This window comes from Syngnathoides biaculeatus, chromosome 9 (genome assembly GCF_019802595.1).
Source record: "Syngnathoides biaculeatus isolate LvHL_M chromosome 9, ASM1980259v1, whole genome shotgun sequence".
Taxonomy (NCBI): domain Eukaryota; kingdom Metazoa; phylum Chordata; class Actinopteri; order Syngnathiformes; family Syngnathidae; genus Syngnathoides; species Syngnathoides biaculeatus.
The window spans coordinates 3,861,552-3,878,796 of NC_084648.1; the positions used below are offsets into that span (position 1 = coordinate 3,861,552).

At 43.1% G+C, this 17,245-nt stretch overlaps 2 protein-coding genes across 4 annotated transcripts in view; one reads left to right on the forward strand and one right to left on the reverse strand.

The window, feature by feature from the left end:
* Nucleotides 1–7,521, forward strand: part of nt5c2b (5'-nucleotidase, cytosolic IIb) — a 32,584-nt gene extending 25,063 nt beyond the window's left edge. The window contains exons 13-18 of one of the 2 annotated variants that reach the window (XM_061829400.1): nt 1,483–1,549; nt 1,627–1,797; nt 1,949–2,000; nt 2,208–2,268; nt 3,332–3,508; nt 5,567–7,521. In XM_061829400.1, coding sequence (XP_061685384.1) covers nt 1,483–1,549; nt 1,627–1,797; nt 1,949–2,000; nt 2,208–2,268; nt 3,332–3,508; nt 5,567–5,821 — 783 coding nt within the window. In that variant the 3' untranslated portion in view covers nt 5,822–7,521. The remainder of the gene's footprint in view (nt 1–1,482; nt 1,550–1,626; nt 1,798–1,948; nt 2,001–2,207; nt 2,269–3,331; nt 3,509–5,566) is intronic. The other variant, XM_061829401.1, reaches the window with a different exon arrangement.
* Nucleotides 7,522–9,354: 1,833 nt separating this feature from the next.
* cnnm2b (cyclin and CBS domain divalent metal cation transport mediator 2b) overlaps nt 9,355–17,245 on the reverse strand; it is a 67,822-nt gene continuing 59,931 nt past the window's right edge. The window contains exons 5-8 of one of the 2 annotated variants that reach the window (XM_061829902.1): nt 15,224–15,317; nt 14,511–14,570; nt 12,657–12,835; nt 9,355–11,165 (exon numbers count right to left, since the gene is read on the reverse strand). In XM_061829902.1, the coding sequence (XP_061685886.1) occupies nt 10,884–11,165; nt 12,657–12,835; nt 14,511–14,570; nt 15,224–15,317 (615 nt within the window). In that variant the 3' untranslated portion in view covers nt 9,355–10,883. The remainder of the gene's footprint in view (nt 11,166–12,656; nt 12,836–14,510; nt 14,571–15,223; nt 15,318–17,245) is intronic. The other variant, XM_061829901.1, reaches the window with a different exon arrangement.

Sequence of the window (17,245 nt, forward strand, 5' to 3'; positions counted from 1 at the left end):
AACTGACTGTCTGTAACTTAAATAACGCCTAATTTCAACGATCATATCCGCATCAGAATGTATGATCCCCTAAATGTTATGTCATGGCGTAGGAGGTTTCACAGAATAAGAATATCCATGTACTTCTGTGAAACTTGACAGTAAGATAAAATTTCCTCGAGGAGCCTGAGCCATTCCCGCATAAATGTGTCAGATTCATATTTTACATACAGTTATGCAGTGTTTATATGTACCTGTCGTGAGAACACAAAGTGTCTAGCCTTTGGCGAAGTCCGTAGTATTTGTTGCCGAAATGCACAGGTGCAGTGTTTGTGTGCGAAGTTTCATCATTGCCAACTGCCTCTCAAAGTATCTAAACTCGCTCCTTATTCCCGCTCATTTCCTCTCTGTGGTCATCTGCTTTTTTCTTGACAATCGCTTTATGTTTTTGTGGTTTACTGGGAAAGAAAAAGCCTGTGGAACCTCAAAAACCCTGTCAAGGGTCATGTCAACTAATACGTGCTGTTTGGTCACTTTGTGTGCAGCGTAGAGTTGCCAGCTATATTTTTATCTTGACAGTGCACTCATTCAGATTGTTGCTTGTGTGTGGCGGGCCTACCAGATTACGCGAGCTGTTGGCAACAATTACACTGTAAGAGGGTTTTGTATTTTAGGTAGCTGTGATACTTTTTAACATGGAGAATTTTGGCGAATACTGCAAGACCAAAAATGAAGTTTAAAATAATGGAATCGGAATTGTTAGTAATGACAAACAAATGGTTACAGAATCTGTGGCCTTTGCTTTGTAATGCTAGTCACTCCTTTGGCCACACTAGCTGCCTTTTATTACATTTTTATTATTTACGACAGTCAAAATAGTCGACTTAGCCATATGAAGCTTGCTAGCAAGAGCCGTAACAAACACGCAACACATTTCCGTACTTGGCGTACTTCGATCCACAGTGAATTCACTCAACTTTCCTTTTTCTTCACTGCAGGTAGCACCACTGTCTTTCTTTCGGCCCATACCAAAGAAAGTACTGGAAAAATAACAAAAAACAATCTTGAGAAGCACTAGTGAAGGCGCGTGCTCATGCTGTGAGTGCAAATTAGCATGCTACGGGTGACTGCTTGACTCAAAGTGGGCAGCGCCTCTTCTCTGCACCGTCCCGTGTGCGTTTGTCATCGCTCGACTCGAGTCGGCTACCCGGTCAACATGAGCCTCGCTTTGGCCATTTTTTACGCAGATTTCTTTGGTCGAACAACAATCGAGACATTCAAACTCCAAGGTTCCACTGAATATAAAGGCATGAAAAAAAGTCATCTGACTTTGCCATGACTTCAGCACGTTGGTTCCTGTCATGATGGTTGAGGCAAAATCATTTGTTCCTATCAATGTTCAGTATACCTAAAAGTGTCGAGTGTACAGTAGTCTCAGTGTTTGCCGCATCCTATCTACTGTAAAACCTCATGACTTGATGTATTTTATACCACCTACCTCAGGCCACAGGGCGTCTTAAGATTGGCACCTACACAGGACCCCTGCAGCATGGTATCGTCTACTCTGGAGGTAAAAGACATTTCATCAGGTGTTCGGGAGTTGCTGCTTCCTGTGTGATGTCAAAGTCGTGACACTATTCACCGCAGGTTCCTCAGACATTGTGTGTGACTTGCTTGGGGCCAAAGGCAAGGACATTGTTTACATCGGGGATCATATCTTTGGAGACATACTAAAGTCCAAGAAACGCCAAGGCTGGAGGACGTTCCTGGTCATACCTGAGCTCGCTCAGGAGCTGCACGTCTGGACTGACAAGAGTTGTGAGGATCGGGGGGGGGGGGGGAGCATTTAGTGGAACTGAAATGTACTAGCCCAGCTACTAATATTATTGTAATCTAATGAGACTTTGTCACAGTTATTGTCGGGAACATGCACAGGAGCAGTGATGCTGATAATGATTTTGTTCCTCAGCTTTATTTGAAGAGCTGCAAGGTCTGGACATTTTCTTGGCAGAACTCTACAAGTAAGAACTTGAACTCGTCCAAACCTCTTGTACCGATGCCACCGCTCTGTCTGTTTGTCTGTGTTGGGTGAAGGGTGTCAAGGCTAAAGGAATTGGGCAGAAACCCCGCATTGATGAACTTATTTCTAACCAAACACCAGCCATATTGCCAAACCCCCAGACACCTATTGGTACCAACTTGAATTATCTCTCATTGGTCTCCCGCAGACATTTGGACAGCAGCAGCAACGAGAGGCCAGACATCAGCACCATCCAGAAAAGAGTCAAGGTACACCTTTAATAGTCTGCATTTCTGTAAGGACACTAAATGACACGGTCTGTCCACATGCTGTCAAATGTACAGTGTGTTTGGGTGGGGATTTTTGGGGGTGTGTATCGTTGCTCTGATGGCGTTTCCCTCAGTTTCTCGAAATGGTTACTCTCTCAGAGCAGGTGCTGGAGTCTCGCAATTAATGCATAACACTAACAGACACCAAACCGGGTACTTGGTTTAAGACTGAGTTCCGTTTTTACAAGACCAACCGAACACAATTTTGCACACTTGATCACTGGCATGTTGTAACACAGATGTAAAGTCATGACAGTATTGTAATAAATATTGGCATAATAAAACATTTTTAGCTTTACACAATCAGAATTTTGAGGCCGAAAAAAAAAAAAAAATGCATCTCGGTTTTCATGGAAGCTAAATGAATATAAGCTCCAAATATCGTTTAGTGACTCCTTGACTGCAAATAATTGGAATCAGCCCTGAAAAAAAAATGTTTCATCTCCAAAAGAGATGGACAACACACATTTTTTTTTTCTCTCACAGTTGACAAATTTATTTCTGTGCACATGAGTGTCCTGATTTAAACTGGCTTCTCCGAACTTAAAAACAAATGAAATGAAATCAACATGCAGCATTTTTTTTTATTTTCTATTGTTTGAAATGTCATATGTCAGGCAAATTTAAGACCAAGTGAGACGGGCACAATTATATAGGTAATAATTTAAGCAGTAAACTAATTGATTAATACTCCATGCATGCCCTCTGCCCCAAAACTTGAGAGTCCTTAGATCGGGGGTCTCAAAACTCAATTTCCCTTTGGGCCGCTGGAGGCAAAATCTGGCTAAGCCTTGGCCACAGATGCAGATGCGCACAATTTAAGTTTGAAATTCAAAAACGAATCCAATCTTCTGAAACACATTTATTCAGGGCCTGAGCAGTGCCGAGATCGGGTCGCACCGGTTTCTGGTGTTTGGAGCTAAGCTCATGCAGACAGCCTCTCCTTGTGTACAATGTGTGTTCTATCAATAAATACTACTCAGTTGACTGTTCTCTCCTTCAGAAAGTGACGCATGACATGGACATGTGCTACGGCATGATGGGTAGCCTCTTCCGCAGCGGCTCCAGGCAGACCCTGTTTGCCTCCCAAGTGATGCGCTACGCTGATCTCTACGCGGCCTCCTTCATCAACCTGCTCTACTACCCATTCAGCTATCTCTTTAGAGCCGCACACGTGCTTGTGAGTACAATGGCTCAACTTTTTGTTTTGTCCATGTCCACGCAGTCACAATGTTGCGAAAATAGTCATCAATGCATCTGGGAAATCACAAAATTGACCCCAACACTGCAATTTATCTTGGTAGGATGTAATGGTACAATATAAGGGTTGCATTTCCTCCAGATCGCTCGCTTGCAGCCTTTTCTAAGGTAGTGCAGCAATTTTGTTGACTGGGACTCATGTCTTTGGAGATGTTCAACTCTGTGTTGTTGTTGTCGTGAGACGTTCATATCAATGCATTAGATTGTCTTTGGGTGGTGTATTCAGGGCCAATATAGAGAAAATAAACATTTATCTACAGTGTCCAGTACGCGAAAAATGAGTTTTGCGAATGTGTGAATGTCACTCTCGATTGGAGAAAGCACAACGGAGCGTTAGGTGTCAATGCTGAGACTCTTCGTGAACCGAAGCATCGCGTGTGGACTGAGCCGATATTTGAAAATGTTTTTTGTAATCTGAAATGTCGGCGAACAGAAGTTCTAACCAACGGCCCCATTCCAAAATGACGACCGTCTCGTCTCAATTTGCTCACAAATGGACTTACTCAGCAGTGTGAAACCTGGAACATTTGAGTTGAACCACAAAGCTGTTCTTTTCATGTGTGAATGGCAGCAGGTGGGCTAAATGTACCTTTGCCACCGTATGCAAGAGCATTCCACCATTTTGTCGTAATTTGTGTTGTTGTCAAACTCAAGTTCTGGGGGCCAGATCCGGCCTGCCACATGATTTTATGTGGCCCGCGAAGCCTAATCTAGAGTGTCGATTTCAATGAGTCTTGAAAAAAATCTGTACAAAAATTTCCAATTGTCATGCATCATAAATGATAAAATGGAGCTATTACAAGCATCTTTGTGTTACCAAACATGAATAGTTGAAAGACACATTAGCCTTGATTTCTGATTCCAAATGTAGATCATAAATTCATGATGTAAATACGATGAGAGAATTACCGTAATTTTCGGCCTACAGAGTGGACCTGGTTATAAGCCTCACCCAGTACATTTGTAGAGGAAATAATACCATTTGGTACATATGTAAGCCGCACGTGTGTAAAAGCCGCAAATGCCCACATGGAAACCCACATTGTAAGACATTTACAAAGAAAGACAGTACACAGAAAGCTTTTTCAGTTTTAATACCTTAGCTTAGCTTAACATAGCAACAACACGGTAGCACGAACAGGGCTGGTTTAAAAAAAAATAATAATTTTTTTTTAAATTAAAAATAAAAAAAAAAACACCGTTAGAAAAAAAAAAAAACAGCCGCAGCAGCTACACAGTAGCAACAGGGTAGCAAAGCACTCACAGGGCCGGTTAAAAAAAACATACCTAAATCAATGAGATGCGGCAGCAACCGCAAGCGAGGCGGAAACACTAGCGCGGCGCTAATGCTAGCGTGGCGTTAACAGGGCCGGTTAAAATATAACATACCGGTCAAAGTCACTGAGACACGGCAGTAACACAGCAGCAACTCGCTAGCGCAGCGCTAACAAGGCCGGTAAAAAAAAAAAAAAACATCCTGCTAAAATTCATTTCCTCAGCACATATATATTCCACCGCTCTCACTCTTACCTTTTCCGCTCAAGTGCCTCCTTGTGGCTGTTGGAAAAAATGCACAAATTAGCCGCATAAGCATATAAGCTGCAGGGATGAAAGCGTGTGAAAAAGTCGCAGTTTATAGGCCGGAAATTACGGTAAATATTTGGATTGTTTGACAGTCATAACGGCCCTCTGAGGGAAACCAGAACCACAATGTGGCCCGCGAGAAACACCTCGGTTTAAGTGGGAGGATCGCTCAATTTGGTTGCCCATGTCTATACATCACTGGCATACATGAACAAAAAAATACTTGTGTGATATATCATTATTAGTATTCAATAAGACTTTTTGGACCAATTAAACAAAAGTGGATAATTTCTCTTTGTTTACCAGTCAGTAAAAATCAGCGGAGGAAAACCTGCTTTTGCATCTTAATGAACTATTTCAAAGCAGCTATTGTCAAAATTCATGTCATCCTCAGATGCCCCACGAGTCGACGGTGGAGCACATGCATGTGGACATCGCTGGCGAGTCGCCGCTAGCCACGCGGAACCGCAACCACTGCAGCGACTGCAAAGAATATGAGTGCAAACGCAACCAGTTGACGCGCTCCTTCAGCGAGATCAAGCCCCCCAACCTGTTCCCTCAAACCCCGCAGGAGATCACCCACTGCCACGACGAGGACGATGACGAGGAGGAGGAGGAGGAAGAAGAGGAGGAGGAAGAGGAGGAATGAAGTACTGCTATCAGCCATCTAGAGGTTTTCTAGCTGGAGGCAAGATGGAAAATCCTTCACTGTGTGTGTGTGTGTGTGTGTGTGTGTGTGTGTGTGTGTGTGTGGTGTGTGTGTGTGAGTGTGAGATTGAGATGATGTGAGATCGCGTGTGTGTGTCAGTACTCGACATTTTAAAGTGTGACAGACCAGCAGACCAACAGGATCACTTGACTGTCACATAACTGCACGCATGGTGTTGTCATTTTAATTTTTTTTTTTTAAATCAATTAGATTTGAATTTTCAGTTGTCGTCAGGAGACTGAAGAGGTTTCACGTGATCTTTAGGATAAGGCTGGCTTGTAAGCATGACACACACAAGACCATGACATCACTTCTGTCGGCATGCTATGCGAAGAGACCTAGCAAAACTCGCAATTGATTTTTTTTTTTAATGCAAAATGGGAACAACGAGATTTGTGTGGTTTTCTTGACATTTTGACGTCTTGCTTTTGCCAAATGTCCGGGTGGCCGATAATGGCGAGAGGAGCCGCTTCGCTAAACTGAGCGAAGCAGTGCTCGGGTGGCCGTTGACCCGTTCTGGTTACCAAGCAACAATGAGGACACGCGCACTGATAGTCGCTATAACAACAGTGAAGTCGTGCTTCTATAAATAGCTGTCAGGTGTAAACAGCTGAAGGAGCTAAGAAGCAGTATTTTTTTATAAGAAAATGAAAGTTACATGTTGCATCTGCATTTATTTTCGGACAGCGAGGTGCCTTGTGAGGTTTGCCACTCGAGACATGCAACGTCCAAAATGCTGAGGGTCCGCGAGGCGTCGTTTTCAAGGATATCGGCTTATGCAGAGCCCAAATGGTTAAAAATGAAGTAGAATGCTCTGTTGACACAGTTCAAAGTATTTGTTTTTCTTTGTTGACATTGCAGTTTCTGTCCTTTTTAGTGATTGAGACATGCTCGCTTATGCTTATGTATCACCTTAAACAATTGAAGGAAACATAACAACTCAGTATTTTTTTTCTTTTGTTTATCATCTGTAATTTTTTTCTTTTTTTTACAAATTGAACATTTGTATTTTATAGTTCGACTGTGTCTTGAACATTGAAATGATAGCATTTGTTACAGGAGGTGGTGGCCTTTTTGTTGCATACTTTAAACACATCTCTCTTGTTGAACTAGAAAATTTAGGGATTTATTCACTGCAGTTTACATAGAACATAACTGTAAATCCAAGCTGGAACTACTAAAAAAAATGAATAAATAATGTGAATAATGTTAAAAACTGTTATTAAATGTTAGTTGATAACTTTTGGGGGTTATTTGAAAAAAACAAACAAAAAAAAAGCTATTGTTTTAAACTGCGTCTCCGTTTACAGAAGTGCTAATGGAACATTGTGTTTCTTCCCATTGTTTCTTAACTTTTGTACCACACCACATTCAGGATTTTGAGCCTGTTGGCCATTTGTTAAGCCAATATTTAAACTGAGATCGGGTTTATTTTCTTGTCAAGATGCCCCAAATGCATCCTTGTAAGCGGCGCGTGTTTTCACGGTCAACTCCCGTTGTGTAAACTGCGGTTATCTTTCATGCATCCCCTTTTATGTTCTTATTTGTTTTATCCCCAGATGCTCCTCCAGTTTGTACACTGAAGGAAATGGCCTACAAATGTTATAATAAAGATAGTTTTCATAATTTTGTGTTGTGTTCTTAAAAGGTCATACGCAGCACGCCACTTGATTTGGTACATCTGCACAAGCTAATCGAATGGAGCAAAATGTTATCATTGTAGGTGCAGTTCTTTGAAACATCACTGATTTGTCCATTTCTGCATGTTTTATAGTGCTTGTCCTGAAAAGGGAGCCAATCCTATTTGTCCATTTCTGCATGTTTTATAGTGCTTGTCCTGAAAAGGGAGCCAATCCTAGCTGACTGGCTGAGAGTTCGTTTATGCCCTGGACTCCTTGCCAATCACTCACATTCATTTAGCCCAGTCTTAACCTCACATGAATGGTTTTTGTAACGTGGGACGAAGCACAAAGAGAATACGTAGAATTCGATATTGGAATGTCTGAATCGCTGGCACAGTGGAACAGCTGTAGAGTGTTGGCCTCACAGTTCTGAGGACCAGCGTTTAAATCCCTGCCCCACCTGTATGGAGTTTGCATGCTCCCCCTAGGGCCTGTGTGGGTTTTCTCCGGGTGCTCCGGTTTTCTCCCACATCCCAAAAACACGCAACATTAATTGGAGACTCTAAATTTCCCCTAGGTGTGATTGTGAGTGCGGCTGTTTGTCTCCATGTGCCCTGCGATTGGCTGGCAACCAGTTTAAGGTGTACCCCACCTCCTGCCCAATGACAGCTAGGATAGGCTCCAGCACTCCCGTGACCCTCGTCAGGATAAGTAGCTCAGAAAATGGATGGATAATTCAAACATTGATTTAATTGACAGTACAGTATTGTAGCGAGAGAAAGTTGTCCAGAGCTGTGATATTCGTATGCCATTGACTTCTGACTCGTACTTGGCCTCGTTACATTTTCGAATATATCACGAGTTGTATGAAAACTCACAGCTGGATTTTTGTCACTACAAATGTATTTGCAATAACCACAAAAATGGCGCCTGATTCTACATTTTGCTTACAGTATGTGTTAGGAAGCGTCTACAAATTACACATCCCAGGATGACAAATTGGTAACAAATAAAAAAAACAAAGATTTTGTTTATTTCATTCTGTTTGATGTCGTAGTTTGCAATGAAAGTTCTCTACTTACTACAGATTAAACCTTGCTGATACCTTGCATTTTGGTTCAACTTTGCGCAATTCATTGTAAAAAAAAAATGATTCACTAAAAATCATTCAAAACACTTTTTCTCATTCTGATTGTAGTTGGCAATTAGTTTCCACTACTTACTACTGGTCAAACTATGGATATTAATTGGATGGATACCAATTAATTGTGTAGAATCCATGCATCTGTCCATTTTTTGAGCTGCTTATCCAAACAAGGGTCGAGGTAGTGCTGGACCCTATCCGAGCTATCTTTGGGGAGGAGGCGAGACGGTTGCCTGTCTGCCTGAAAGGCACAAATCAACAAACACACCTTCGTGCACTCTATCACACCTACGGGCAATTGAGACTCTTCAATTCACCTACAATGCATGTTTTGGGGAGGTGGGATGAAGCCGGAGGAAACCCACGCAGGTACAGGGAGAGCACGCAAAGTCCCCACAGGCGAGACCTGATCCAGGGTCCTCAGAATTGTGAGGCACATGGGTTATAATCAGTTGGCCACCCACTGTGCTGCCCAATCACAGAATTGTGGATTGTAAACACATCCACAGTTTTTTTTTTTTTTTTGGGGGGGGGGGGTCTTCACTAACTTTCATGGGGTTAAATGAGGTTTTTCCAATATGTAGATAGAAGGAATTTGTCAAAATTAATGAATACCGTGCGTACAAACATGTACAGTGGGCAAAGTCAATTTAAAATTGAACCATAAAAGTGAAACAACATTAATGTAAATCTTTTAATGGCAGCCACAGCAGACGTGAAACAACAGTTTTGATGCGCCTAAAGAATTATTAAACATGGGTTATGATCTGTATTGCGATTGCCGCCACAACACAGCTCACATTCACGGCTGTCAAAAAAAAAAAAAAGGCTTTGTGAACTTGGATCGGGCTTGGTTCTGAACTGTCATGTAACAAGGAGCCAAACAACAGGAAATCAAACTACAGGATGGATAATGTCATGTGGACATATTTAATGTTGAGGTTTCTTCTTGTGACATTGATGATGCTCAACATGTTAGATGAGGTCATTAATACTGTGCAAGAGTCAAGTTTAATTAAATGTAAAATTGGCAAAAACACAAACTTTTACAAGCCTCGATTCCCTGCTGCGATGGCGCGTGCACGTCTGCGTCGCCGCGCCCACAACGCGTCGGAAATGGCACCTCGACAACTAGTCAGTCACAACCAGGAGAAGCTTCCAAATTTTGCGGGTGGATGTTGGGTTTTGCATATTTCAAATGAAAACACAGAAATACATACAGAGCATACATACGAATATATCTGTCAATTTACAATATAGTCATTTTTTTTATTATTAATAATCATCTCTTAAATAAAGTTCTCTTCATTGCACTGTTAAAAATAATTAAGGTTAGGATTTGTTTTTCTTAAAGGCAATATTGTGATTTTTTTTTAAGGTGAAAAAGCCCAATTTAGAACACAGAATAGTAAAAATAAGGCAATCTTCAATATACATACTGTAACTGTAAAAGACCTTCACCCCCTCATATACATGAATTGATGTTTTAGCTCCATATATGTAGCATGTCCTCTCTGGTATGACACTGTGCATGCTTAATTGTCACTTTATGTCACACCATATCTCCACACATACACACATATATATCTTTTTATCTATATATCTTTATATATACATACAATATTATAAAATAAATAAATACAGGAAAACATTCTTGGTTTGTGATGTCATGGTTTGTGTCAAAGCGGTTTTTGGTGCAGTCTTTGCCAAACCTTTCCTCTCTGGAGTCCATGTTGATGGGGATCAAATGTCCACTGAGTTTCCCTGAAAGATGCAAAAAGTGGGATGTTTGGGAGTGTGTGTGTCCAGTGTAGGGGTGGGGGGGACCAAGGTCTTTGGCCTGAGTGGAAAATACAGCGACTTGTAGTGTGTGCGTCTGTGCTTGGCAGCACAGGAGGGGGGTCGGGGCAAGGTTAGCATGCAGTCTGTTTTCCTCTCGTCCAAATGTACCGCAATGAAAGTGTCAAATTGTCCCAAAAGGAAGCTCAGTAGCAGCACCATCTTAAGAAGGTGGAGTAGAGCAGGCCTGCTGACAGGCGGGTGGGTGTTCAGCATCCACCTCCCCCCACCGCCCCTCCGTCACGGGGGCTTGACTAACGGACCGAGTGGGTGCAGCACCTTCATTCCGCTTGCCCGCGCTCCCTCGTGTTCCCTCATCTCTAGCTACACCGCTGCACCGTGTGTCCGTCAGACAGGAAGGTGGAGGGTCCGGGTCTCCGCCGTGTTGGGCGGGGGGCTAGATGGGCCCCTCGTTGTGTGCGCTGTGGTTGCTCCTGTTCACGCCCACGCAATTGTGCTGCTGGTTGAGAAGGTAAGACGTCTCGTTGGCCAATGCTACAGTCACAAGCGGGGCGCCGGTGGCGGTGCCAGCTGCGCTGGTGACCACAGTGGGGGTCTCCAGGCCATCGCGGAGTTCGTTCGGCGTCAGCTCGATCTTGGTGAACTCGCTGTCTGTGGACTGCGGCGTCTTGTCCATGCGCGACGCCATCACGGCGTTCTGGTACTGCTGCCGCGTCACCTAGGCGACAACCAGGAGAAAGCAGAGTCACGTGTCAGAGGGAAGTTGGTATCCGGTGACGAGTGGAAAATGACTCATTAAAGGGAGGTTGCAATGTTCCAAACCAATCAAAATCTTTTTTTGTTGTATTTGTTAAAAGAGTCATGACTTGTCAGCAGTACATACACATACATATACAGTATATGATCATAACCACATCATTCAAAGTTCAAGTGCACTATTATTTTGCACTTTCTCAGCGCACATGACTCCATCCGACATGAAAGTGGATCAAGGACAGACTTAATTGGAGAGGAGAATCTGCAAAGCCATAAAAGTGCATAACTGAGCTCCTTTTCCCTTATACCCACATGGGAGAATATGACCGGTGGGGCATCAACATCATCGTTATCGTCGTTACTTACTTAAGCGCATTAAGTCAAATTATAAGTTATGCTTTCTTCTTCTTCTTTTCCTTTCGGCTTGTCCCGTTAGGGGTCGCCACAGCGTGTCATCTTTTGCCATCTTAGCCTATCTCCTGCATCTTCCTCTCTGACACTCACTGCCCTCATGTCCTCCCTCACAACATCCATTAAACTTCTCTTTGGTCTTCCTCTCGCTCTTTTGCCTGGCAGCTCCATCCTCAGCATCCTTCTACTAATATACTCACTCTCTCGCCTCTGGACATGTCCAAACCATCGAAGTCTGCTCTCTCTAACCTTGTCTCCAAAAAATCCAACTTTGGCTGTCCCTCTAATGAGCTCGTTTCTAATCCTATCCAACCTGTTCACTCCGAGCGAGAACCTCAACATCTTCATTTCTGCCACCTCCAGTTCTGCTTCCTGTTGTTTCTTCAGTGCCACCGTCTCTAATCCGTACATCATGGCCGGCCTCACCAGTGTTTTGTAAACTTTGCCCTTCAACGTAGCGGAGACTCTTCTGTCACATAGAACACCAGACACCTTGCGCCGGCTGTTCCACCCCGCTTGGACCCTTTTCTTCACTTCCTTACCACACTCTCCATTGCTCTCTATTGTTGACCCCAAGTATTTGAAGTCATCCCCCCTCGCTATCTCTTCTCCTTGGAGCTTCACTCCTCCTCCTCCTCATGCACATATATTCTGTTTTACTTTGGCTAATTTTCATTCCTCTCCTTTCCATTGCATGCCTCCATCTTTGGAATTGTTCCTCCACCTTCTCCCTGCATATCACAATATCATCTGCGAACATCATGGTCCAAGGGGATTCCAGTCTATGCTTTACTTCATGATTCAGGTTCTCTCCCAGTTGACTTGAGGCAAAAGGCAGACTGCGCACAAATAGACAGACTCGCATTCGCACTGTTGGCTGTGACTTTCCTATCTGACTGCACTGACATCAGATCACCACTCAGATTCTTTGATTCTTTGGTGAGCTGCTCTGTTCCAGCAGCAGTCCGGGGGCCACCTATTGGAAACCCATGGACTTGACGAGTACTCATCCCGGGTCACAGCGTCCGCCCCTACTATTCACCTTTATAAAATACAGGTCTGAACACGCTCTGACGGAGTAGTCAGGTACGTAGATCTGCAGGAAGGAGTTAAGTTGATTGTTGCTGCTGCCCAACGTCGGCGTGATGGCATCTATTCGATCACTCCTGTTCAGAGAGTCGGAGTGGTTGAGTCCGAACGGCCGGGGTGGAGATTTATTCTCTGTGAGGGAAATTATACAGTATGAATATGACACGCAGAGTACAGAAAATATACACATATAATACTTTTGACTGTGAGTCACAGATCACAGAGGAATGCAAATAAATGATTTGGAAGGTTTTTGTGCTCAATCGAAAACATTTTAGTCAGCACAAACTTCAAATTTAGGTTAAACTTCCAAAAGAAAGTCTTTGGTTAAGTTCATCTTCACGTGATTTAAACATTTATTTGTAAGAGGCAGGCTTAAGGTCCAAATACAAATGGAATTGGGTGCCCTTGAGCAAGGCGTCAAACACCCTCAGGTGTGACACAGATTTAACCTGCAGTACACACCAACACAAGGTGTGCCAGAGAAGTTTCAGGAATATTGTTACGTAGGACATACAGTGCATTGGTGCCTCGAGATACAAATTCAATTTGTTCTGTGACAACACTCGCAACTCAAAACCCATCTCCAATTATCTTCCCCCATTGAAATGAATACAAATTATTTAATTCGTTCAAAATAACACAAATGTTTGTAATGTTTTTTTAGAAAGGAAAATAGCACTCTATGATACGGTACTTTACAAAAACATTGTAATGACACGATTTAGTAGAAAATGAGAAGTGTAGACACCTTGGCCACTTGTGAGAAATACTGTATTAGAAACACCTGATATGCTGTACGATGAGCGTATTTGCCCCTTTTTCAAATTCTTTTTTTTTTAAATTGGTTATTGTTTATTTATTTACGTATTTCTTCTTGTACTTGCACCAAGTATTTTATGATTTGGTGAGTTTAATTGAGGCAGCTTGCAAGTACCGCCACAGAAAATATGACAATTTCTTTTTTTAATTAAACCCAGATTATATTTTCCGCTTCTTAAAGACGCCCAGTGAAAGTCACACACAACAAAGTGAAAACAGCTTGGCTAAACTACTATTCTGACTGGAATGTATGTAATCTCACATTGGAATAAGTCGATGTCTTTCAAACGCGCAAATATTATTTGTGTGTGTGTGTGTGCAGGCCAAAGACCGGGCATGTGAAGTCTTGGGGATTAGTATTCCACTTTCAAAAGGCAGCAGGCGTCAGGTATTTATTAAAAAAAAAAATAATAATAAATATGCGTGTATGAAAGCTACACTGATATGAATGTGTGGAAACCGGGCCCCAAATGGAATAGAAAAAAAAAGGTAAACATATTGACTGAACCACATTTTTATATACTGATGGGTCCTTTAAAGTCATGCGTGCAGTCTGTACTTGTTTGACTCGGGCGTGTCCAGTGAACATATGTGTACGTGCTCTTCTTTGTATGTGCGCACAGTACTGTCCAGCAGGGGGCTGTAACTCTAGGTCTTGTTTATGCAGTCAGGGGGTTAAAGGTTAGGGGCGAGAAGGAGAGGGCGGAGTCTGGGGCCTCCAGTCTCCAGCACCATTCAACCCCAATGAATAACGGCTCAAAGGATGAGGGGCTTAGTCTTTTTCTTTGCTTTTCATTCAGGTCTACTGAGCGTGGTGCATTCGAGTACAAAGCGATCCCACCCATCACCATTTATGAAGTCACTTAAAAGAAAAAATATTCATGCTACTGAATATTGTTGAGCTATACAAAAAAGTAAGGATGACCAAGTAGCCGAGAATTTAACGCAAAGGTGGTACGAGCGTAGAAAGAAAAGTACACTGTACCTGGTGATCCGGCTAATGAATCGGCCCTATTGACAAATGTTCGAGAAAGAGACAGAGGGACTTGAGGGAGGGCGGAGGAGAGAAAAGAAGGGGAGCAGAGAAGTAAAGAAAGGTAAGAAATAATCATATACACGGTAAACTGGATACACGTAGGCAAAAATCAACAGCAATTCTGATTAATGTGCCATTTTTTATAGGGGAATGAAAAGAATCACAAGAATCTAGTTTGACTTGACAATGCACACAGCGGAGGGCACTTTTCAGTTTCACCAGTAGGTGTCTCTCAGTTTCTATCTACTGCTCAAAATGCTGGGGACAAATGGGGAGAGTGAGAACTTTATGAATGAACTGAGAGGGGTGAGAGCATCACTACCATTGTCAGTGTGAGAGGCTCACAGGTCCAAAAAGGCTTTTTTGTTTTAAACATGCAGAGCTTGGATCATAAATACAGTCTTTTAAAAATAATCTTGCTGACCAGGGGGGTTATTCGCATAAAGATGGAACAACAGCAGCTCCTAAACATTCTCCCATTGTTATTCTTACATGTTTCCCATTATTTGTCAAGCTACTGAAACAGTATAACGGTAGTATTTAGAATCAATGACAAGGCCAAATTTGAGTGTATTTAAAGCTACAAAAAAAAAAAAAAAAAAAACGATGAACATTGATGAGTTCAACAAAGTAAAATCAGGTTGGAGAATCAGAAAACTCACCTGGGGAAACGGTGAGAGCCATCATCCCGTAGAAGGTGAAGGGTCCTGCTTCAAACTTCATCCCCTCTTTTCCTGCCTCCACTTCCACTTTGCCCTGTTGAAGTCACATTCAGATGTGTTCAAAAACAAAAAAGAAAAAGAAATCAACACTTTTTCTATCTTTTTGTATTCAGTTCCTATTTTCATCAGATTTTAAACAAATTTTCCAGTAGGAAACTATGGAAATAGAAAGAATCCATTTCAGGATTTCTGGGTGAAACTCTTGCAATCACAAAACCTTGAATAGCGTTACACACATTTTTCACTTGTATGTAATTGTCACACAACTAATCCATCCATTTTCTGACCTGGGAGTTCACCCGGGTTTGGTAGGGGTAGCCTTTAAATGCCAAGATTGTGAAAGTAATGAGTCACAGCGCTTAAAGGGCTACTGTCATGAAATGGATGATTTTTAGCATGTTATTAATGAAAAAACGTCAGCCAATGTGGGACCATGCGTTTTTTTCCACCACAAAACATGATTTTGACGTATACAGCTTTTTGTAACTCCTGGCATGAAAATCCTCTCAAGGGATTTGTTTTCGAGAAGAAGCAGGAAGTGCCGTAAAGGACAGCGGTGCCCCCAACTGGACTCGTTTGTTTCCATTAGTTTTACCTTCGGGAAGGTAGCTCGTTGTTCCTTCGTGTTAGCCAAAATGCCGGCTCATTGCATTGCTAGACATTGCTTGAACACTTGGGAGAATGGATTTAGCCTTCATAAGTGTGCAAGAGACCCGGTTAGTTGTGAAAAATGGATTGCACGGCTGCAGAGGACGAGAGCTTCGTGGGTTCCAAATAACAGATAGGTGTGTCTACAGCTACTCAAAAAAATAATAGTTTGGGGCGGACCACGTAATCGGTCTCTCATACATAACAAAAGATCTGCGTACGAAATATGTCGATGTGTGCGTCGGACACTGTCGAGCTGCTGCGAATCTGAAGAACCCAGCCAAGAATGCCTCTCTCAGCCGCGTGCACGCAGTAAAGCGCCCCGGCTCGACGGTGTTCATCGCGTACTGCGGCGGCTATGAACAGTCCCCAAAAAGCAGCACGGCTCGGCTCCATTAGATGCCACCACGGCGCCGAAAATCAGCCACACTGGCTGAGGCGCCGCGTTCGGCGGTCACGGCTTCTGTGAGGCCTGCGCGTCGGGCTTTGTGGATGGGGACGGCTCTGAAGAACCCAGGCGAGAATGCCTCACTCAGCCGCTTGTGCGCAGTAAAGTGCCCTGGCTCGACTGTGTTGTTCAATGCGTACTGCGGCGTCTATGAACAACCCTCCAAAGCAGCACCACTCAGCTCCGTCATAAGCCACACTGACCGGCTGCGATGAGCCGTGGTGACTCATCTCCGCCGCGGAAGTGGATCGGACGGGGATGCGGTTTGGCCGTGATCGCATATCATCTGAATGTGGCTCGAAACAATAGTGTAATATTGCCCGAGGGCTCGAAACAATAGTGTAATATTGCCCCGGCAACTTCACAACTTCACTCGGTTGTGTGGTGTTCTCCTTTTCGAAAACAGCTTCCGTGTCAGAAGGGGCACGTTTGTCTCCCATAGTTAGGGTGCACCGCGTGTTTTCATTGGCGAATGTCCGGGTGACGTCACGGACGGAGGATGCAGCCAATATGGCGACCACTTGGATATCATAGAATGACACTTCTGCATTTATGCACATGGATGACGCGCTCTCCACTCACATTTATTTTTTCGTATAGACAATGAAGTGAAGAATCTTATATGTATTTTTCATTACAATATCTATTTTAGAATGTTTATAGGGATGGCACTTGGGCTTTAAAGAAACGACTACATCTGTCGACCAATCAGATGATAGTTAAATCCAGACCCTCCCGGCCTGTGTATTCGAACCAGGTTTGAGGACGTTCTGAAAAGCAGCACTATTGTCACTGCTCAGGGTAGAAAAAGGGTAACGGAGAAGTGGGTCGCAGCGGGGTTGGTTGGTTGGGGGAAGAACCGATAC